Source organism: Ceratotherium simum, chromosome 18 (assembly GCF_057802395.1).
Source record: "Ceratotherium simum simum isolate JZ-2026a chromosome 18, ASM5780239v1, whole genome shotgun sequence".
Classification (NCBI taxonomy): Eukaryota; Metazoa; Chordata; class Mammalia; order Perissodactyla; family Rhinocerotidae; genus Ceratotherium; species Ceratotherium simum.
The window spans coordinates 41,783,481-41,807,000 of NC_141917.1; the positions used below are offsets into that span (position 1 = coordinate 41,783,481).

Genomic DNA, 23,520 nt, shown 5'->3' on the forward strand with positions numbered 1-23,520 from the left:
TTCTTTGTATCCCTTGCTGTAATAAATCTTAGCCATGAGTTTGACTATATGCTGAGTCTTATAAGTCCTTGCTAATCAACAAACCTGGGGAGGTCTTGGGAACCCCTGACCCACAGGCCTCCGCTCAAGTGTCCCTTCCTTGGAGAGACCTTCCCTCACCACCCTCTCTGCAATGTCAGCATTCTCTAACCCCATCACTCTCTGTCCCCTTAAATGCTTTGCAGAAAAATACAACAGATCATCACTCTGTTTATCACATAATTTTATTGCCTTCCCCACTGAACAGAAGCTCTGTGAGGGCACTTAGGCATTCCATATTTATGTCCCAGGTACTATGCCAGGCACTGAGGTGCCACAAGGAAAAGACAAAGTCCCTTCCAAACAGAGCTTACATTTATGGGAGGAGACAAACAATAGATTATTTGCTTAATATCAGAGAGTGATGGGCACTCAAAGGACAATAAAGCAGGGTGGAAGGACAGAGAACGGCACAGCGCTCTTTCTGCTGCCTGTTCAGGGAAGCCTCTGTGACGCTGCTTCTAGAAGCCTGGGGAGCCAGAGTCTGACCAGGCTTCCCAGAGGAGGTAACACACCCATGGTTAAGGAGACCTGCAACTATATTCTGCACCATATGACCAGAAATCATTGAAATCTCAAAAGGCTCTGTTCACAACAGTCATAATTTAAACAAAGAAAAAATCATTTTCGGCAAATGAGCCAAAACACCTTAGCATGGAAAGATTCTCATTGATACAGCACCATGACCTTTACCTACAACTGAAGAAACAAGTTCTTGAGATTTCTTCTATTTTAAAACAATCAGGCAAATCCTACCAAAACTTCTACATCTTTACATGACTAGTTAATATGTCCTACAGTAGTGCCTAGTCACCTCCAGATTTCAGACACATTGACTTTATTTTTTTTTATTTTTTTAATTTTTTAAAAAAATTTTTTGTTTATTGCAGTAACATTGGTTTATAACATTGTAAAAATTTCAGGTGTATGGGCCGGCCCTGTGGCTTGGTGGTTAAGTGCGCGCGCTGCGATGCTGGTGGCCCGGGTTCGGATCCCGGGTGCGCATCGAGGCACCACTTCTCCGTTCATCCTGAGGCCGAGTCCCACGTACAGCAACTAGAAGGATGTGCAGCTACGACATACAACTATCCACTGGGGCTTTGGGGGGAAAAATAAAAAAAAAAAAAAAAAAAAAAAAAAATTTCAGGTGTACATCATTGTACTTCTATTTCTGCATAGATTACATCATGTTCACCACCAAAATACTAATTACAACCCGTCACCACACACATGTACTGAATTATCCCTTTCACCCTCCTCCCTCCCCCCTTCCCCTCTGGTAACCACCAATCCAATCTCTGTCTCTATGTGTTTGTTTATTGTTGTTATTATCTACTACTTAATGAAGGAAATCATACGGTATTTGACCTTCTCCCTCTGACTTATTTCACTTTGCATTATACCCTCAATATCCATCCATGTTGTCACAAATGGCTGGATTTCATCGCTTCTTATGGCTGAGTAGTATTCCATTGTGTATATATACCACATCTTCTTTATCCATTCGTCCCTTGATGGGCACTTAGGTTGCTTCCAAGTCTGGGCTATTGTGAATAATGCTGCAATGAACACAGGGGTGCATGTACCTTTACAAATTGGTGTTTTCAAGTTCTTTGGATAAATACCCAACAGTGGAATAGCTGGATCATATGGTAGCTGTATCCTTGATTTTTTGAGGAATCTCCATACTGTTTTCCATAGTGGCTGCACCAGTTTGCACTCCCACCAGCAGTGTATGAGAGTTCCCTTCTCTCCACATCCTCTCCAACACATGTTGTTTCCTGTCTTGTTAATTATAGCCATTCTGACGGGCGTGAGGTGATATCTCATTGTAGTTTTGATTTGCATTTCCCTGATAGTTAGTGATTTTGAACATCTTTTCATGTGTCTGTTGGCCATCTGTATATCTTCTCTGGAGAAATGTCTGTTCAGCTCCTTTGCCCATTTTTTAATTGGGTTGGTAGTTTTTTTGTTGTTGAGATGCATGAGTCTTTATATATTTTGGAGATTAAGCCCTTATCAGAAGTATGGTTTGCAAATATCTTCTCCCAATTGTTAGGTTGTCTTTTCGTTTTGTTGATGGTTTCCTTTGCTGTGCAGAAGCTTTTTAGTTTGATGTAGTCCCATTTGTTTATTTTTTCTATTGTTTCTCTTGCCCTGTCAGACGTGGTGTTTGAAAAGATGTTGCTAAGACTGATGTCGAAGAGCATACTGCCTACGTTTTCTTCTAGAAGTTTCACAGTTTCAGGTCTTACATTCAAGTCTTTAATCCATTTGGAGTTAATTTTTGTGTATGGTGTAAGGTAAGAGTCTACTTTCATTTTTTTGCATGTGGCTATCCAGTTTTCCCAACACCATTTGTTGAAGAGACTTTCTTTTCCCCATTGTATGTTCTTGGCTCCTTTGTCAAAGATCAGCTGTCCATAAATGTGTGGGTTTATTTCTGGGCTTTCGATTCTATTCCATTGATCTGTGTGTCTGTTTTTGTGCCAGTACCATGCTGTTTTGGTTACTATAGCTTTGTAGTATATTTTGAAATCAGGGAGTGTGATACCTCCAGCTTTGTTCTTTTTTCTCAGGATTCCTTTAGCTATTTGGGGTCTTTCGTTGTTCCATATAAATTTTAGGATTCTTTGTTCTATTTCTGTGAAAAATGTTGTTGGAACTTTGATAGGGATTGCATTGAATCTATAGATGGCTTTAGGAAGTATGGACATCTTAACTATGTTAATTCTTCCAATCCAAGAGCACGGAATATCTTTCCATTTCTTTGTGTCTTCTTCGATTTCTTTCAGAAATGTTTTATAGTTTTTGGTGTACAGATCTTTCAGCTCTTTGGTTAAGTTTATTCCTAGGTATTTTATTCTTTTTGTTGCAATTGTAAATGGGATGGTATTCTTAATTTCTCTTTCTGCTACTTCGTTGTTAGTGTACAGAAATGCAACTGATTTTTGTATGTTGATTTTGTATCCTGCAACTTTACCATATTCGTTTATTACTTCTCAAAGTTTTCTGGTGGATTCTTTAGGGTTTTCTATATATAAAATCATGTCATCTGCAAATAGTGACAGTTTCACTTCTTCCTTTCCAATTTGGATCCCTTTTATTTCTTTCTCTTGCCTGATTGCTCTGGCTAGGACTTCCAGTACTATGTTAAATAGGAGTGGTGACAGTGGGCATCCTTGTCTGGTTCCTGTTCTTAGAGGGATACTGTTCAGTTTTTCACCATTGAGGATGATATTAGCTGTGGGTTTGTCATATATGGTCTTTATTATGTTGAGGTACTTTCCTTCTATACCCATTTTATTCAGAGTTTTTATCATAAATGGATGCTGTATCTTGTCAAATGCTTTCTCTGCATCTATTGAGATGATCATGTGATTTTTATTCTTCATTTTATTAATGTGGTGTATCACATTGATTGATTTGCGAATGTTAAACCATCCCTGCATCCCTGGAATAAATCCCACTTGATCATGGTGTATAATCTTTTTAACGTATTGTTGTATGCGATTTGCTAGTATTTTGTTGAGGATTTTTGCATCGATGTTCATCAGTGATATTGGCCTGTAATTTTCTTTTTTTGTGTTGTCCTTGTCTGGTTTTGGTATCAGGGTAATGTCAGCTTCGTAGAATGAGTAAGGGAGCTTCCCCCCCTCCTCAATTTTTTGGAAGAGTTTGAGAAGGATAGGTATTAAGTCTTCTTTGAATGTTTGGTAGAATTCACCAGGGAAGCCATCTGGTCCTGGACTTTTATTTTTGGGGAGCTTTTTGATTACTGTTTCGATCTCCTTACTGGTGATTGGTCTATTCAAATTCTCTACTTCTTCTTGATCCAGTTTTGGAAGGTTGTATGATTCTAAGAATTTATCCATTTCTTCCAGATTGTCGAATTGGTTGGCATACAGTTTTTCATAGTATTCTCTTATAATCTTTTGTATTTCTGATTTGTCTGTTGTAACCTCTCCTCTTTCATTTCTGATTTTACTTATTTGTGCCTTCTCTCTCTTTTTTTTGGTGAGTCTAGCTAAAGGTTTGTCAATTTTGTTGATCTTTTCAAAGCACCAGCTCTTGGTTTTATTAATTTTTTCTATTGTTTTTTTGGTCTCTATTTCATTTATTTCTGCTCTGATTTTTATTATTTCCCTTCTTCTACTGATTTTGGGCTTTGTTTGTTCTTCTTTTTCCAGTTCCTTTAGGTGCATTGTTAGATTGTTTATTTGAGATTTTTCTTGTTTGTTGAGATAAGCCTGTATCACTATAAACTTCCCTCTTAGAACCGCTTTTGCTGTATCCCATAAATTCTGGCATGTCGTATTTTCATTTTCATTTGCCTCCAGGTATTTTTTGATTTCTTCTTTGATTTCTTCGTTAACCCAGTCGTTGTTCAGTAGCATTTTGTTTAATCTCCACGTATTTGTGGCTTTTCTGATTTTCTTCCTATAGTTGATTTCTAGTTTCATACCGTTGTGGTCAGAAAAGATGGTTGGTATTATTTCAATCTTCTTAAATTTATGGAGACTTGTCTTGTGGCCTAATATGTGATCAATCCTGGAGAATTTTCCATGTGCATTTGAAAAGAACATGTATTCTTCGGTTTTTGGATGGAATGCTCTGTATATATCTACTAGGTCCATCTGTTCTAGTGTGTCATTTAAGGCCAATGTTTCCTTATTGATCTTCAGTTTGGATGATCTATCCGTTGGTGTAAGTGGAGTGTTAAAGTCCCCTACTATTATTGTGTTACTGTCTATTTCTGTTTTTATGTCTGTTAATAATTGCTTTATATATTTAGGTGCACCTACATTGGGTGCGTAGATATTTACAAGTGTTCTATCCTCTTGTTGGATTGTTCCCTTGATCATTACGTAATGCCCTTCTTTGTCTCTTTTTACAGTTTTTGTTTTAAAGTCTATTTTGTCTGATATGAGTACTGCTACCCCAGCTTTCTTTTCATTGCCATTTGCGTGGAGTATCTTTTTCCATCCCTTCACTTTCAGTTTGTGAGTGTCTTTAGGTCTGAAGTGTGTCTCTTGTATGCAGCATATATATGGGTCTTGTTTTTTTATCCAGTCAGCCACCCTATGCCTTTTAATTGGAGCATTTAGTCCATTGACGTTTAAAGTAGCTATTGATAAGTATGTACTTACTGCCATTTTTTAACTTTTTTTTTTTTTCCCTCAGTGTTTTAGTAGTCCTTCTCTGTTCCTTTCTTCTTCTATACAGAATTGATGGTCACTTTAGTTTGACCTCTGTCTGAAAGCTGTACTCTTTAACTCCCCTCCTCCCTCCTTTTATGTTTTTGATATCATATCTAACCTTTTTTTTTGTGCATTTGTATCCATTAAGTTCTAATCATGGAAATAGATAATTTTTCCTATTTGTGGTCTTCTCTTTTCCCCTTAAATCAGTCCCTTTAACATTTCTTGTAGCACTGGTTTCTTGGTGACAAACTCCTTTAATTTTTGCTTACCTGGGAACATTTTGATCTCTCCTTCCATTTTGAATGATAACCTTGCTAGGTAGAGTATTCTTGGCTGTAAGTTTTTTCCTTTCAGCACTTTAAATATATCGTGCCATTCTCTTCTAGCCTGTAAGGTTTCTGCTGAGAAGTCAGCTGATAGCCTTATGGGGTTTCCTTTGTATGTAACTTGACATTCTCTTGTGGCTTTTAGGATTCTCTCTTTATCTTTAATTTTGGACATTTTGATTATGATGTGTCTTGGTGTGGGCCTCTTTGGGTTTATCTTGTTTGGTGCTCTCTGTGCTTCCTGTACCTCGATGTCTGTTTCCTTCCTTAGGTTAGGGAAGTTTTCATCTATTATTTCTTGAAATAGATTCTCTGCCCCCTTGTCTCACTCTTCTCCTTCTGGGACACCTATAACATGGATGTTAGTGCGCTTGATGTTGTCCCAGAGGTCCCTTAGACTGTCCTCACTCTTTTTAATTCTTTTCTCTTTTACCTGTTCACCTTGGGTAATTTCTTCTAGTCTTTCGTCCAGCTCACAGATCTGTTCTTCTGTATCCTCTACTCTGCTTTTGAGTCCCTCTAATGAATTTTTCATTTCCAGTATTGTATTCTTCATTTCTGATTGGTTCTTTTTTATATCTTCCATTTCTTTGTTGACATTCTCACTGAGTTCATCTATTCTTCTCCCCAGATCAGTGAGCATCCTTAACACTCTTAGTTTGAACTCTCTGTCAGGTAGGTTGCTCATTTCTGTTTCACTTAGTTCCTTTTCTGGGGTTTTGTCCTGTTCCCTTACTTGGAATGTATTCTTTTGCCTCCTCATTTTGCCTCTTTCCCTGTGCTTGTGTCTACGTATTAGGTAGGTCAGCTACGTCTCCTGCTCTTGGATAGGTGACCTTATGTAAGTGATGCCTTAGGAGGCTTCCAGTGTGCTTCCCTCAGTTCTTAATGTTCCAGGGGAGACCCCTATGTGGGCTACGTGTGTCCTTCTATTGTGGCCTGTTAGCTCTCCCTATAGGCGCCCAGGGAGGCTGAGTTATGCTCCTGGCCAGCTGTTGTAATGCTCAGCTGCTTGTAGTTGTTGTGGGCCCTTCAGTCTCTTTATCAGGTGTGGGGAGCCCCAGCACAGTTGGCTGCAAGTTCTAATACCACATTTGTGTTGCAGTATTTCTTTTAAGTGAGTAGGCCCCCAGCATGGCAGGTTGTTAGGCTCAGGGCCTTACAATTGCTGTAAGCCTCTAGCCTATTAGGTCTCTTGTCAGCTCTCTGAGGATTGCAGCTGGGTGGGGCTGGCCTCAGGCACAGGAGCACCCAATTGTTTCAGGTTTTGGAAGGTGGAGCAAACCTCCTCTGTGGGTCTTTGAGAAGCACAAGCCTTCTGCAGCTGAGAAGCCCTGCCGCCCACAGGTCCACACACACAGTCAACACAGTCCTGCCCCGTGTGAGCGCCCCAACCTCCCCAAGCAGACCCAGTCTCTCCACAGCGGGAGCCCCACACACTCTGCCACCGCCCCACACTCTCCACCTGCTCCTTGTGCACACCCTGCCCCGCTGAAGTCGGCTCAGTTGCCAGGCTGCAGAGAATCCAGTCACCAATCTATGCAGGCCCACAAGTTGCCTGAGGGCTTGTTGTTGGGTGGGGCCATTCTCTAGGGTGGGCTGCCTGCCCTGGCTGAGCTGGATTAAATCGGTGCTCTAGCAGGTGGGACAGACCCTGGGCTAGCAGGGCTCAGGGAGAACTCCAATGGCGTCTGTGTCAGCACGCTCACACCAGGCCACAACAATGGCCGCCACCAATGTCCCAGTCCCTGGAGAGGTCTCACCCCTCACCGAGATGCACTCAGGTCCTATTAGGTGAGTCTCTTGTCACCAAAGCACTGTGCACCTTTCTTTCTGGCGATTTTAGGATGCTTTCTGAAACGGGTGAGTTTGCGCGCGGGCCCTTTAAGAGCCAGTTTTAGTTTCTTTGCGAGCCAGCTTTTCTGGGGGTGCTCCCCAATGCTTTAGTAGCAGGCATAGTCAGATATTATGCCGCTGGTCTCGATTGTGCTGGGTCCACAAAATGCCCACAGCGGGGGCGCTCCCGGCTCAGGGCCCCGCGCCTCCAGGGAGGCTGCGTATCTGTGAGCTGCTCCCGGCGGCCGTGAAGCTGGCGGCTTGTGAAGGCGGCGTTCTTCCTCTCCAGAAGGGAGTCTCTGCCTCTTCCACCTCAGTTAGGATTGTTCGTTGTTGCAGGAGTTCCTCTTATCCAGTTTTCAGTTCTGTCTCAGGGGTAATTTTTCCATGAGTAGTTGTAAATTGGCTGTGTCCGCGGGAGGAGGTGACTTCAGAGTCTGCTTACGCCGCCATCTTGACTCGACACACTGACTTTAAAGCCAAAACTAATCATATGTTTCTCAGTCAAAGAGAAGAGAAAAGGTTCCCCCTAGTCTAGACTGGAGTGAATCCATCCAATAGAAAATGGTGGCTCCACAGCTTCTCCATGTGTACAAGTGCAGCCTCACCCAGAGAATATCGAGCAAGGTTTACAGTCATAAAAACCACAGGACATTAGAATGGGAGGGACTCAGAGATGGCCAACGAAAACACACACACACACACACACACACTCCAGCCCACAGCACACTCATGGTTTTGCTATCAAGGAAGGTGAGGCCCAGAGAAATTTTGCTCAAGTTGGGCAGTTTACAAACCTTAAACTCTGGTCTCCTAACTTTAATCCAGAACTTTCAAGACAGAGAATGAATTTCTTATCAGATAAATAAATGAATAAACTCAGAAAAAGCCAGTGTCAAATGACCACATTCATCAAAACTGAGAAGTTGCACCCTTCCTGGCCTGGACCCAGGCTATCCAGGGAAGAAGGTAGGAATAAAGGAAATGGCTCCTGCTCCCAGCTACTCTTCCTTTTTTTCTTGAGAGAAGCACTCTGGAATCAAGGATGGGGGAAGGGGTCTGGGCAAACCATCTGAGCAAGCTCAAGGTTCCTGGCGGAGACTGTATTTCTCTAATTTTAAGGGAAGACATAGAGACAAAGTCTAGGGTACATTTTTTCCCCCTCACAGTTTAATGTTCTGAACATCTTAAATTGACAGGTATATTCAAACATAGTAAAGCTATTATTAAGTTGATGGTGCATCTTATAATGGATGGCACCTCAGAACTGAAAGCCAAGCCTATAATGGGACCTCAATTCCTTTTCATAAAGAAGCCTAAGAGTTTACTACCTTATTCCATGGTCTTCCTCTCCTTCAGCCAACTCCAGCTCTTCTCGCATATCTTTCTAGATCCTAGGTCCCTCCCCTGGATCTTTCTCATCCTGTGGTTCTGCATCACACAGCAAAATGCCCAAATCCTCTGCTGAGGTTGCTGGGCAAACGCATATGTGTCGATACAACTGCTGCGGACCTATTCCCATAAAGTCCACTTGAGTAGCAGCAAGAGGCACAACAGCTTCGGAGCTTTGTTATCTTACTAATAAAGACAGCCCTTGATCACACGATGCATTGAGAGAGCTTGAGTCAGCCATGGGTAACAGGGGAAAGCAGCAGAATATGGTGGCAAAAGAGTCAGACATGAACAGACTTGGCTTCAAGTCCACACCTTCCCTTGCGCTCCCACTTTATAATGAGGATATTACTCACGGCAGTTCCTTTGTAGGGCTATGAAAATGACACCAGTTATGGAAGATGTCCAGTACTCTACTCGGCAAGCAGACAATAAACGTAAACTTTTATAGCTCTGTACAATTCCTCACTCTAGCCAACAATCTACTTCTCAGATCACTTTGCTGAGAATGAGTTCAGTAGGTATTAATACAGCCAAGAAATCAAGAAAAGATTGAAACTCAGAAGGGCAGCAATGAAAGAATTAGGACAGATCATCAAGTGTAAGGAAGGGTCATTAAAGACCAAGGCCAAGATTATCCACAGCTCGTGTTCCCGATTACCATGTACGGGTGTGAAAGCTGGACAGCGGAGAAGGCTGACACGGAAAAAAAACTGATTCATTTGAAACATGGTGTTGGAGGAGACCTCACGGATCCCCTGGACTGCCAAAAAGACCAACAAGTGGGTCCTAGAGCAAATTAAACCTAAACTATCACTGGAAGCAAAAATGATAAAACTGAGGCTATCCTACTTTGGGCACATCAGGAGAAGGCAGGATTCTTTGGAAAAGATGATAAAACTGGGAAAAGAAGAAGACAGCAGGAAAAGAGGAAGACCAAATATCAGAGGGATTGACTCCATAAAGGAAGACAGGCACGAGTCTATAGGAGCTGAGCAGGGCTGTTGAGGACAGGACATTGTGGACATCACTACAGGGTCGCCAGGAGTCAGAGATGACTTGAAGGCATGTAACAACAATGTATTAATACAACAAGAATCTGTGTGGGGAGACGGAGAAAAGGAGCTGAAAACAGAGGGAGGGCCAACAAGTTTGACACACTAGACCATCCCATCCCCAGGATACCTGGGTAATGACTGTGAGGTACACTAGAGGTATAAAGTGACAAGTTCCAAACGTATAAACACCATTAAGTTTTCACTTAAAATGTAGAGGCTGAATAATGAGCCAAGCTGGAAGATAACCAAAAGCACTAAAAAGCCTATTCCTAGATCCAACTATTATGAGCAAATAAAATCAGATTTTAAAAACCCCAGCGATTTTTAACAAAGTAAAATTTTTTAGTTGGCTTATCCCCAGGTGGGCTCCTGGGTACACCTGTGCAATCATTTAATTGGCGCTGGGGGGTTTTATAAACTAGGGTCAAAAGCTTACTGTTCCTTATTTCTGTGCTGTTCTCCTTGCTTTCTTCCTGCCTCTCCCTCTCACTTGCCTGGCTACCACTCTCACCAAAGACCCCTTTTCTCTTTGTGTCAACCACCACCCAGACACAGAGGATCTGTTGCACCATTTTGTATCTTGGTAGTCTAGATCCTTTGCCACTTAGAAAATAACATTTAAGATCTACTGGATTAGAATAGCACCAGCCCTAACCATTGTTTTATTAGTTAAATGGTTTATTTAACCATTCCCCTCCCTACTCTCCCCCCCTAATAAAGCAGAGTAGACGAAATCAGGGACAAAGGATTCTCGGAGTAGAAGTCAGGAGACCCTACAACCAACCAGTTATGGTACCTTCGGCTCCCACTGTTCCCTGGGCTTTAGTTTCCTCACCTGTGAGGGTTCAACTTGATCCTCTGTTTTTTAATAGAAGGACTATATATAAAATATGTAATACACACACACACATACACGCAGACATAAGTATTATATACACTGTATAATATGTAATACATAAATACTTTTCCTATAGCCCAACTGATCTACATTAGTTGGTTACTATGCAACAACTAAAACTCATGAAAAACTGTGATGGGGTCTTCAAGACCCATGACTAAATTCAGCCACAAGGCCATTCAGAGACTGCTACATAGATTTCCTATCCTTTAGCCATGATTATAAAGAACTTCAGAAATGGAAGGAGGGTGGACAAACATAGCTGTACTTTAAAAGGCAATTCTGGATCTAGACTGTGAAAAGAATGAAAAGCTGTGTGAAGTAAAGGAGGGAAAATCTCTCAAACAATGAACACAATATTCTGTTTTCCTTTTTTAAACATTATGAAGATGAAGTGGCTTTGAAAGTTCTACATTCTCCCAGCCATTCTAGACAGATAGAATATATCTGCATATTCCTCCCATGGACACAAAATAAAATCCAAATCCTTTCCTAGAATTCAAGGCCCTCATTTCCAACCTTATGCTGTAAAACATGGATCTATGACTCCAGCTGGGTTGGTTTGCTCCCTATCCCTTGTACAGTCTTGCCTCCACCTATCAGAATCTCTCCTTTGAGCGTGGAACTGCTCTGTCCACTATAATAGCCATCAGGCACATGGGGCTATTTAAATTTAATTGAAATGAATTAAAATTACATAAAATTAAAAATTCCATTCTTTAATCTTACTGGCCACATTTCAAATACTTCATAGTCACATGTGGCTAGTGGCTACTGTATTGGACAGCACAGATACAAAACATTTCATCATTGCAGAAAGTTCTATTGGATAGTGCTGGTTTATAGCAGGGGTTGGCAAACATTTTCCATGATGAAGCAGAAAGCAAATGTTTTAGCCTTTGCGGGTCACAAGGCAAAATTGAGGATAGTATATAGGTACTTATGTAATAAGAAAGAAAATGAATTTCCACAAAGTTTTACTGATAAAATTCAAATTGTAATTATAATAGTAGAGTACAATTTTTTGTAATACAAGTCTACTAATGAGAAGAGTGGAATTCTTTTTTGAGAGATAACATTTTGCTTACATGGGGTTCAAAGTTAGTGTTCTCTATTATCAAATCGATTGCCAATGTTCATCTATAAAAAGTATTCTTAGATTGTGGACTGTACAAACAAACAGGCAGCAGCCTGATTAGGGCCATGGGCTGTAATTTGCCAATCCCTGGTTAAGAGTGTTTCTCAACAGGACACTATCAGCACTTTGAGTGGAACATTTCATTTTGTAGGACTGTCCCAAACACTGAAAGATATTATGCATCCCCGGCCCTCAGGCACTAAATACAGTAGCATCTTTCAGTCAATGTTACAACAACAAATGCCCCACCTCATTGTCAAGCTCTCCCCCACCCAAGGGAGGTACCCTCACCAGGTGGAACCACTGGACCTCTACTCATGTCTACCTCTTCTGCATCTCCTCTGACCACCCAACTTCCTCTGAACTTCTAAAGAATCTACTATTAACTATTTGCCCTCGTGAGTGGTGTAAACAAAGCTGAAGTTGCCAAATATGTATGTACAAAGATTTGTCTCAGCCAAATTTCAGGGTGAACACATTCAGATTCCCATGTCTGGATACATCTGATGAATGAGTCCGCTAGGGGCTCATTTGTATGAGGGGCCAAGGATTCTCCCAGAAATGCAGCCATATCAAAGGAATAAAGAGCCAAGACGAAAGCCTGGTCTCTGAAACATGAACCAGTGTAGGGGGAGAATTGACAGTTTATATTCTCATTTACTCATTCCTTCAAAAAATGTTTCTTGTTTCCTGTGTGTCAGACATTGCTGGAGACCACGAAAAGAGGCATGAAGAAACCACTAGGCTCCCATGCTATCACCCTATCCTGAGCCTGTCATTCAGCTGTCATGCAAATCCTTCATCTGTCCAATGAGGGAAATGGTACACATATCTCAGTGAGCTGTAAGCCCTTAGAGCAGTAACTGGCACATAATAATAGCTAACACTTATTTTTTGAGCACTTACTATTATAATAGTTACAATCATTCTCCAAGCTAGAATGGTGGATTCATGCCCAAGTCCTTAGAAGCAGGGACAGCAAGAAGCAGTGAGTTAAAACCAAGAAAATTTATTAAATGAGAGCTTTGGGATACTTGAGTGCAAACTGGCACCAATGGGTTCACTAGCATTGACACTGGTAGTGTTGGTGCTGTAGGAAATGGTGCCATCAGAGCTGGAAGGCTTCCTGGACATCAGCCCCTTTGTGTGGGCAAGAAAAGCCACAGCAACAGACATTACTTCAGGAGACAAGAAAAATGGTGGACACTATGTGGCAGCCAAGACATATTTATCCATGATTGCTTAAGAACCACTCCCAGGGGATTCTCAGAAAGAGTGAAGGGTGATGGAAGCTCCCAGAACCAGCAAAATACTGACGCACGACTGTATGGTGGCCTTATTTTACCCTAAGCTGGTGTGGGCTTGGAGTTTTTTAGTAATAATAACTACCATTTATTGAGCCCTAACCACATGTTAGGCGCTGTGAAAGAGTTTTACATCATTTTATCGTTTAATCCTCACAACTGTGTCTCCATTTTGCCCCACCTATAGGACAGCAAATGAGAGGGCTAAATAACCTGCCCAAGGTCACACAGCCAGTAGGGGGGAGCTGATTCTCACCCATATCTGTCTACTGCAGAGCCCATTCTCTTAACCACTCTGCTACTAGCCCCACAGGAGTTTCCTGTGTGCATACACCTTCCCAACCTAGTAGAAAAGGCCGTGCCTCAGGAAACACAGTGTGAGCAGTGCCCACTCAAGAAATACAATATGGCAGCAACTCATTGTGATTCATCATCTCCTGACAGTGCCCAACAGAATTGCCTGGTAATAACTGACATTTATTTTAAATCAGTAGGAATATGTCAACTATGCATACATAGTCATATGTCTTATTATTTAATATCAGAAATAATATAAAAGAAAATCAAATCAGTAGCCCTATTGTTATCATGATAAATCAAAGAGCATGGAGCACTTACCTGAAGGATTTTATTGGCTGTTATTACTGGAGCCTCATCATTTACTGATTCAACAGTCACAAAAAGAGTTTGGGGCAAACTTTGTTTTCCAAGCTCTGAGCTATTTGCAAAGACGGTGAAATTGTCAAGAAGCTCCTCACTATCATCATGAACGTAGTAAATCAATTCATCTTCCACCTATAATTAACCACAAAAAAAATCACCAACTTACTGAAATGTGACTTAAAAATATGAATAAATTGCTATAAAAGAAATCCTAACTTTTTATATCCCTCTAAAACATAGAAGCATGTATGTGTTCATCTCATGAAGTTTGATTCTGACAATCAGAGTGCAAATTACAATGGATGGTACAGTTTTTATGAATGTTGCATTCTAGAAATAAGTTTAAGGAGGAACAGAGTGATGGAGCAATGTAGGGTAGTAAAGAGAATGCTAGACTTGTAATCAGAAGACTTGAGTTCAAAGGCTATTTCTAACACTAAAATGTATTGTAGGTAACTGATATAATCTGCCTTTTCTTCCAATGGAACAACACCCATTAAAATTCAGACTTTACTTGGTTATTTAGAGTGACTGATTTTTGAAGTTGTGGATTGCTTTGTTGGACAGTTCAGAATGTTAGGTTTAGGCTCTGAAGCTTCCACCCACTGGTTAGATTTCTGCTCTTTGGAAACATATGGACATAGGGAAACCATTAAGTTTACTCAAACTCCTCTTTTCTGAGCTAAGCCTGCATTATTCCCTTAAATGCTCTTTGTATGAGAGGTTGCACCTGCTACCTCCTAATCCTGCTCCTCCTCCTTCAGAATACGATCATTTCTTGGTGCGTCTCTTAACGGATGCTACCCATGGCTAGCTACCATACATCTCCTGTGGGCAGAATATAATGAAATATGTTGGAACCAAATTATTCTATCAAGGCAAATTTCCCTCACTGTACTAACCCAAATGCAAACATTTACTTTTATCCTTGTTAGATTTCATCTTTCTAATTTTCATTCTGAAATGGTCATCTAATGAATTAGTTAATCTTCTTGCATTTGTAATCACCACAAATTTGATCAGAATGCCCTTCATGTCTTTAAGGCTCTGGGGTGGAAATGCTGAAGAGCACAGGATCGAAATCAGAGACCCAGAGAATTTTAAAGCTAGAAGGGAACTTGACTTCAGTGAGTCTGTGACCCAAACATACAATGGCGGAGAACTTCTCCCAACAGGAGTACTTGAACTTCTGAAAAAGTCTCTGAGGTTGTGTTTGTTTTGATAAAATACAGCCAAAATTTTTAACAGTTCAACTTTGCCCATTCCTATGGCGCCCTTCCTTTGAGCAAAGACTTTTGATCTCTCAGATGTGTTTCTGACAAGAGTCAAAAAGTTCATGAAGAGTCTTAAGGGAAAGTTGTGGCCACTTGTACACAAGTCCTATGAGAATTTCTTTTGAGTTCCATGAGCAATTTCAGATCATAGGCCTGACCACACATTCCCGGAACATGCTGTTTTAAGCTATTTGAAAACAAACGTGGAAGATAGCCCTAACCAGAGGGCAGGAGAAATTTTAACCTAATACACTTTAGGAGTGTAGCATTTAAATAGAATTGCCTCCTCAGTATCTTTCCTGGAGAAATACATTATTTCCTCAATGGAGTGGCACTCCCCAAAATTACATGCCATTTAACACGTATTAATCTAAAGGCAAAGAGAGGGTTTGGTGGGGATTTGTCCATTCCTAGACTTCTAACACTAGAAAAATATCTGCTGACCTAAAATTAAAGGATATAACAAACTTGTAGAAAATCTTAAAAGATTAAAAAGTATTTGGTCCCCCACCACCAATCATGTTCAGGGCATTTTGTGTTGCTCCTCTGCTCACATCCTGCCTACCACATTGCTCCCCAACTCACTCAGGGTCAAAGATGAAGTCGAAGGCCCCCCCATGCTGGACCTCCCTAACCTCATCTACTGCTCTCCCCACGCATGCAGCTCCAGTCACACTAAACCCCTTGCTGCTCCCCACACAGAGCTGTTTGCCTGCTCTTCCCTCTTCCTGAATGCTCTTGCTCATATCCACCTAGCTCACTCATCCACCACCTCCTCCAGGTGTCGACTCAAATGGGGCCTTCCCTGATCACCTTATTCAAAACTGAACATCAGTACACACACACACACGGACACACACCACTGAAGGCCCCAGCACATCCTATCTCCCTTTCTTGCTTTATTTCTCTCCATAGCATTACTCTTCATTCCACATACCATTTATTTCACTTATTTATTTTATTTATTTTCTCTCTATATCTCCTTCTTTCCACCACCAGGAAAGAAGATGCATAAGGGCAGGGATTATTGCTGGGTTAGTTCACTGCTTTATCTCCAGTACCTAGAACTGGCGTGCCTGATACATAATAGATACTCAAAAACTACTTGTGGAACGAATGAAGGGCAAATATGGCCATGGCCTCTCCTTCTCCAAGCCACTAAAGGCTATAGCCACTAGTTGTTAGCAGTTAGTGTCACTGTAAGTGAAAATGATGGTGTCTCAAAACTTGGAGACCTCCACAGCTACATAGGAAGAGAAAGTGTGAAGGGGTCATCTGGAAGAGCAGAGACACATGACCTTGACTGTGAACAAGGCTACATGATAACATAGATACTACAGGGAACACAGGTACTCCATACACAGATTTCAACCAACTATCCTTAAATATATATTTCTTACAAAGCATGATCAATAATGAACTGGCCAAGACAGGAGGAAAATTTGTACTCAGGCCCTCACTTAGAGTGCACAAGGTAAACAGTACTAGATTCAACTCACACCAGAGAGAGCGGTTACCTTGGATGGTTTGTCCAGGCTTTGAGAGGGAAGCTATGATTAACAGATGCCTCCATGGAGTCACTAAAGAGTCACCTTCTCTGGGTGCCCCATTGAGAAGCACTGATTTCTAAGGTTGTTTCTAACCTTCAGCATTCTCTACTTCTCCCCATGGCTCCTTAAAGCCACCTGGTTAAGTCTAACTCTCTTGATATGTAATTCAAGACTCTTCACAGTCTGGGCCCAAGCACTCTCTACGACTCCTCATCTGCGAGCCTTGTGGACTAGTCTCCAGTCCCCCAGAATGCCATTCACTTCAATGCCTCCATGCCCTTGGCCATGCTCTTCCCTTTGCTTGCACTGATTTTTTTTCTGTGTCCTCCTCTGTTAGCTCCCTGCTCTTTCTCTCCCTCCTCAAAGTCTAGCTTAAACATTATCACCTCTGTGCAGGTTTCTCCATTCTCTTCAATTAGAGTCAAAGGTGCCAACTCTGCACTCCCATAGCACCATTGTGAAAATGCTCTGTGCAAGATTAGAAGAGTATACCTCATATTAAAGTTTGTGTGCCTGATTCTCTCACAGCATTTCTTGAGGGTGAGGAATATGTCTATTATCATGGTAACCTTGCACAGTAACTTGAACAGAATAAGTGTTTAGTAAACCAGTTGAAATCCTTAGAAGCAAAATGAAGCAGCACACATGGGTTCTTAGCTAACTGGGCAAAGATATCCAAAGGTGCTAGGTGGTTGTTAATGGTTTCCAACCTGAAGAGTGTGTATTCCTAGGAGCTTATAAAGGAAATGACGGGGATTTGCAAGCTACTTTTCAATATTTAAGAAGAAAGTAATGGAAATCATTCTTTTATTCATGGAAAGAAGGAAAAGTCTCACAAAACCATTCTAGCCCACAGCAAAGAAACCTGATAGCAGCCCAGAGTTGACTCCAGTTATTTTATGCTGATTGGACACCAGACTGGCAGCTGTGTCCAGATGCTTTACTGCAGGGACTGGGCCATTTTAGCTATTGATAGCGCTATGCTTAGCAGAGGGCATGGCACAGAGTATGCACTCCGTCAGCATCAGCAGAAATTTCCAAGTGGCAGATTTCAGCTCAGTATAAAGAACTTTCTAACAATTGGAGTGTTTTTAAACTGGAAGGGCCCATCTCAGGAAGTAATGAGTTTTCTATCACTGAAGATATTTAAGTAATAGCTGGACGGCCTCTCTATGGGTTATTGGGGAAGGGCTTCTGGCATCTGTTGGGAGTTTGGACTAGAAACCCTCTAAGGTCCCATCACTCCCGAGAGTCTATGCATCTAAATAATAAATAGCCAAATTTCTTCTTTCATCCAACATACCCAAATATGTTAACTGAGAGTTATTACCTGTTTCCTGGTAAATTTCATTAGCTTTACTCTTGGAAAATGAGAATTTTCAACATAACCATGTTTTGGTGGTTTGAGGAGAACAAATTCACAGTCAAGTCCCTTAAAATATTTGCTTGGAATTTTGAGGTAGTCTTCCAGAAGTGCTTTGGAACCACCTTCTTGGACTGTGAAATTCTGTATCTCCAGAAGAATCCACTTAGGGATGATATCCACCAAGATTTCAACTCCACTCACAGCTTGGAAACCATTCATCACATCCAGTAAAAAACGGTCCTCTTGTTGGTCAGGTGCAGTCTGCACATAATGGATGTTACCATCATCAATATCTTGTTGTGTAAATGTCAAAGGGGACTTTTCATCCGTACCCAAGCTGCTTTCTTCTGGTAAAGATTTTCGGAGGTATCCATGCATTGGCGGAGTTCTGACAATGAACATTGCCTCTGAAGGAACATTATCTTCATGCACAGCCTTGAGTTCACATACACAACACACAAACACAAAAACACATTAATACATGTAAGAGTCAAGACCCTTGATGAACCAAACGTTTTTCTATTAATGTCCACAAATGGTTTAAGTTACAACCAGGGTCGATACACAGTTTAAATCTGGGTGTGCTCCAGTGATCATGCCAATATTTTGCATTTCAGTCCTGGTCGCAAAGAAGAGTAATGGTCAACAACACTTGAATAGCTACTAACATGTTAACAAGGCATCATTCACAGTGGCAACAAACCCAGGACTCAGAAAGATGAGCTGAGAGAAATAAAATTGTATAAAGAGAAGGAATACAATGTGGTGGAAGCAGCAGCTGAATCACTAAAATTGCAAGACTTTAGAGGAAAGTTTATTTTTCTCTCGCATTTTAACTAGCTCAGCATTTTCAATGTATATTGAATTCACTGATTCAGCAAAATCCATTTCAAAACTGTTCCTAATTCATAGCCACTGAACTACACATGCCCCCTTGTGGTGAAACTTAAACATAAACTCTCTAAGATCCTGAAAAAGAATTGAGAAAAGCTGGTGGGCTCCATAGTCCCTTGGTCAAAACTGATTATTTAGTATAACTGCTTCTGATTTGAATCGATTTCTACTTGATGTTATTGGCTGCATTATGCAAACAAGTAAACGTGTTTGCAGTCCTGACGGTAGATTCAGAATAGCCTGCATTTGTGGCCATTGTCATAAATCACAGTTTAAGCACCCTGCACAGGATTACCCTAAAAAGAACACTCTCTCCTAACTCTGATCGGCAGGTCTGTGCCTGCTGGAAGGTCCCAAGAAGGAGGCCCAGGAAACCAGGTAGCCTCTGGTGTGAGGTCTCACTCCTGGCATTCCATTGGTCCAGGCCAATTTTATCCATCAGTTTCAGGAAAATAAACAGGCCACATTCAGAGCTAAGGAAATACACTGTGTCATACAGTATCCTCTGCTGTTTCGGGAATGCTTTTTATGTTTGTTAAGTTACTCTAAGGTTTTAGACCCTGCTTCATCACATTATGAACATAACTCAGTCGAAAGGGAATATTGGCAGTGTTGCTAGGAAAAATGAAAAAAGATCTCTTAATTTACTATAATATATACATCTCCTCCTCATTCCCAGTTCCTCCGACACTAAACACACACATACTCTCGTGTCCATGTGCACACAGCTGTCCAGTAAGGCTTAGTATTACTTACATTCCATTTCCAACTATAGGAAAATTAGTAGTATCAAACTTATGAAACCTTCCAGCTTTTCTTCTCAACGGCATTCACACTTTTAAAGAATTCATTCTAAATACCAGCAGAGAAATCAGCACACAAATAGCTTTCAGAAGCAAACAAATAGATCATTCGCCTCCGTGGTTCCGGGAGAGTGAGGAGGCTTGGTGCTAGGTCGACTACCTACCTGGAGCCTTCCTCTACTCAGTTTTACTGGTTTTCCTTCTTCAACTACAAGGGTCTTGCTGTGTAGAATTTGGGTGTGATGTTGGTGGCTTTCCAAGTACAGGCGCACATAGACACCCACTTCTAAACATGTATCTTTAACTTTCACTGTCAGGTTGAAGACATCAAAGTTGCCACTGCCGTCACCCCTATAAATCACACGTCCTTGCTTCACGTCATGCTGGGAAAATGAGCGGGACACCGAGTTGTTGACCAGCACTCTGCCGTGCTTCGGGGGGCGCACGATGTGGAATTCGATCTCGTGGTCCGTTCTGACATCTTGGTTTGTGGTGACACTGAGGTTGGCTGCTGTGAGGCTGCTGTCCTTTCCTCTCTGTACCAGCAGCCCCGTGTTGTTGGCTATCCGGACGTAGGGGTCTGACACACTGACCTCAAGAAGGGAGGACGTGTAGTGGACGCCGTCTGTCACAAACAGCACAAAGCGGGCCAAGTCTGCACCCCGGTGCCTGAAGAGCACATGCCCTTCCTGTAGGTCGTCTTGCCTGAACTGGTAGAGTTTCTGAGTGGGGTCACCAGCTCGCACCAAGTCCCCATTTGGGATGCCCCGCCGGGTGTAGAGCAATTGCCCATCATCAAAATCGGAATCAGGATCATGGTAACAGAGATCTGCCAGGGTCAATAAGCGCTGGCCATTCCGCACAACGTGGAAGACCTTATCTACCACGCGCACTGGTTTCTCATCATTCTTTAACTCGACAGAAATGGTGACTTTGATTTCTGTAGACAAACGCTCTGTGTCAAGATCCCTCATCACTCCCTCTTGGCCTGGTCCGGTGCTGGAGGCCACAACGAGGAATTCATCACAGTGAGTCTCCGAGTCATCATGGACATACAGCAGCCGCTCACCCACTATGTCTTGATTGGTAAATGTGGTGATATTGTCATGACTTCCCAGAGAATCTGAAAAGCCAATCAGTTTCAGCTTCCCATGTTGAGGACTCTTGGTGATTTTGTATTGGAAGGTCTGATTGTCCAAGGTTTGAGCAAATAATTCCGACTTTGTAATTAATTTCCCTTCTCCTTCTTTTACAAATAATCCTCTGTTCATTACAATAATGTGCATGTTATCTGCTTTAAAGTTTATTCGGAAAGTATAATCTTTTGATTCTATGTGTTTTGCAACAATCAAGAACCTAAATGTATCTTGTGTGTCTTCCCTGGGCCTCTCCTGTGGTTCATAACTTATCTTAGAGTCTGTAATGTTTTGTTGGCTGAAGACTGAGTTTGTTTTTAGAATTTTATTGCCATGTAGCAATTTTCCTTTCTTAGGGGGGGTCAGTAACTTAAAATGTAATTCCCTCTCAGCTACTTCCACACCCTCTGTCACAGCCTGCAAATGATCAGAAGTCAATACTTGTCTGTTCATTTTACTGATCTCGAGAGGAACATTTTTCAGAAGTGTAAACTTTAGCCATTGTACAGTAACAGGAAACATCAGCTCTTCACTGATTTTCCCTTCTATGTTAACTTTAAATTTAAAGTGATCCATTACATTTTCTAGCTGCAATTCTTTGAATGTATTATGGTACCGGACCCGACCCCGATCAATGGAATGCTGAGAAAAGGAACTAACTTGTTCCCATTCACCACCTGATCCCTGCCACTGAATCTGGCCAAACTGAGGTGGACGAGTGACATTATAGCAGGTTTCTATCTCATGGCGTTCACCATTAACCTCCACTGACAAGTTACTCTGTGTAATCAGAACGATGCCACCCTGCTGTACCACCACACCGGTCCTGTTGGCCACTTTAAAGTCCCAAGGAACAGCCATGACCCGTAACACCACTGTATTGCTAACCAGCTCTCCATCACTTGCTCTCAGAAGGATCCGAGAGTTCCGATGGCCCCTGTGCACATAGAAAATGTTGCCATCTCTTAAATCCCCATGTGTGAAACCATTAATGGCTCTCCCAGGATCGTTGGTGTTTTCTAAAAACCCAGCACCAGAATTGAAGTTACCAAGAACTGAAATACTAAGACTCAAGGAATCCGTGTCAGGGTCTGACACGTGTATTATATTTGGAGTCAGTCTTTTCTTAGAGTTCTCAAATAGGAGAAGCAAGTTTCCCTCAGGGAGCTTAAGGTACGGGGGATCATTTACTGGAATGACAATAATGTTAAACACACGTGGAACATGTCCTTGCGGATATAACGGCATTTCCTTCTTGCTGTTGGAAGAGACCGAAAATGTGAAATAATCCCTAGGTTCTTCTGAACCATCATGGACATACCAAACTTTTCCTTGCCCCAAATCTAACACAGTAAAAGCCTTCTCCTTTTCTTGCTCAGGGGAAACATCTAATCGAAGGAACCCATGAAGAGGCATTTCCTTTATTTTAAATAGTATTTGAGAATGATGGATACCCAAATCCTTAAATTCCACCTCCACCTTCATATGCCTTTGTTCCAATAAGGCTTGCCCACCTTCTTGAACCTCCAAGTTATTTAGAACCAAGAAACGGCTACTTGCATCTTGAAGCAAAGGCTTGCCTGCCTCAGGGACAGCAGTGGACAGGGGAACTTCTGACTGAAGCAGGTTTGCTGTTGTTGTTATGGAAGGATTTTCATTACCATTACTCTTCATTTTACACCCAGCAGATATGTCTTTGGAAACAAGGGCATCCTTTAATGCTCTCTTTTCTGAATTGGTTTCCAAGCCTCTTAAGCACCCTTTGAAAGAGATTCCTCCAGCAGATTTCCTAGGCACAGAGACAAGTTCTAACCTCTTAACTTCTTCTCCCTTCCGGTTATGAAGACCTCCCACGAAGAGGGGGCCTTCAGATACAAATGATTTGCTTTGCAAAGGCAGCAACGTCCTCACCCCTTGTCCATCTACCATCAGGTCCAGATACTTTCCAGTGAATTTGAGTTGAATAATGTGCCACTTGTTGTCACTAACTAAGCTAAAAGAAGAGAGCTGAGTATTACTTTTACTCCTTCCTACATGAGCCTTCAACAGACCTTTAACTATTTCCAAAGCAACAAAATCTCCTTCTCTACCTGACTGAAATAAAAGCAAGGCTTGCTGAGTACCAGTCTGCAAAGCAAATTCCAGTAGCCCTTCCCCTTGCACCCTCCATTCTGGGAAGGTGACATAGGATCTGGAGCTAAAGAAACTGATGGCTTCATCCTCCCCTGCAAAAAATTCATCACTGCACCCTAGTGACACCTCATAAACTTTCTTAAAACCAGGGTAAGATCTAAGGGACGTAAGGATCTCCCTCTGGTTAAATACCACATCCTCCATACATCCACGGAAATTGGGGAGCTCTCCATCTAGGTAAGGGACATCAAGTTCACTGTGGCCTGCTACGTAGATTCCATGTTGAAAATGCAAATTGTGCATCCCACCAGTGATTTGGCCAGTTGTCTCATAACGTTTATCAATAACCAAAGAGAGATTATCCTTAACACAGTGCAGTTCCACTATATGCCAAACCAAGTCATCCATACGAAGTCTTTGCTCAGAAAGGAGCAACTGTTCATCTGCACCCAAATTCACTCTCACCT

General features: G+C 41.7%; 1 protein-coding gene across 1 annotated transcript in view; it reads right to left on the bottom strand.

Annotated features, from left to right (window-relative positions):
• The window catches only part of LOC101390553 (chondroitin sulfate proteoglycan 4-like), a 65,870-nt gene that overhangs the window by 39,518 nt on the left and 2,832 nt on the right, over nt 1–23,520 (bottom strand). Inside the window, exons 3-5 of the mRNA XM_004423027.2 lie at nt 19,949–23,518; nt 18,052–18,522; nt 13,853–14,029 (exon numbers count right to left, since the gene is read on the bottom strand). Of these exons, the coding sequence (XP_004423084.1) occupies nt 13,853–14,029; nt 18,052–18,522; nt 19,949–23,518 (4,218 nt within the window). The remainder of the gene's footprint in view (nt 1–13,852; nt 14,030–18,051; nt 18,523–19,948; nt 23,519–23,520) is intronic.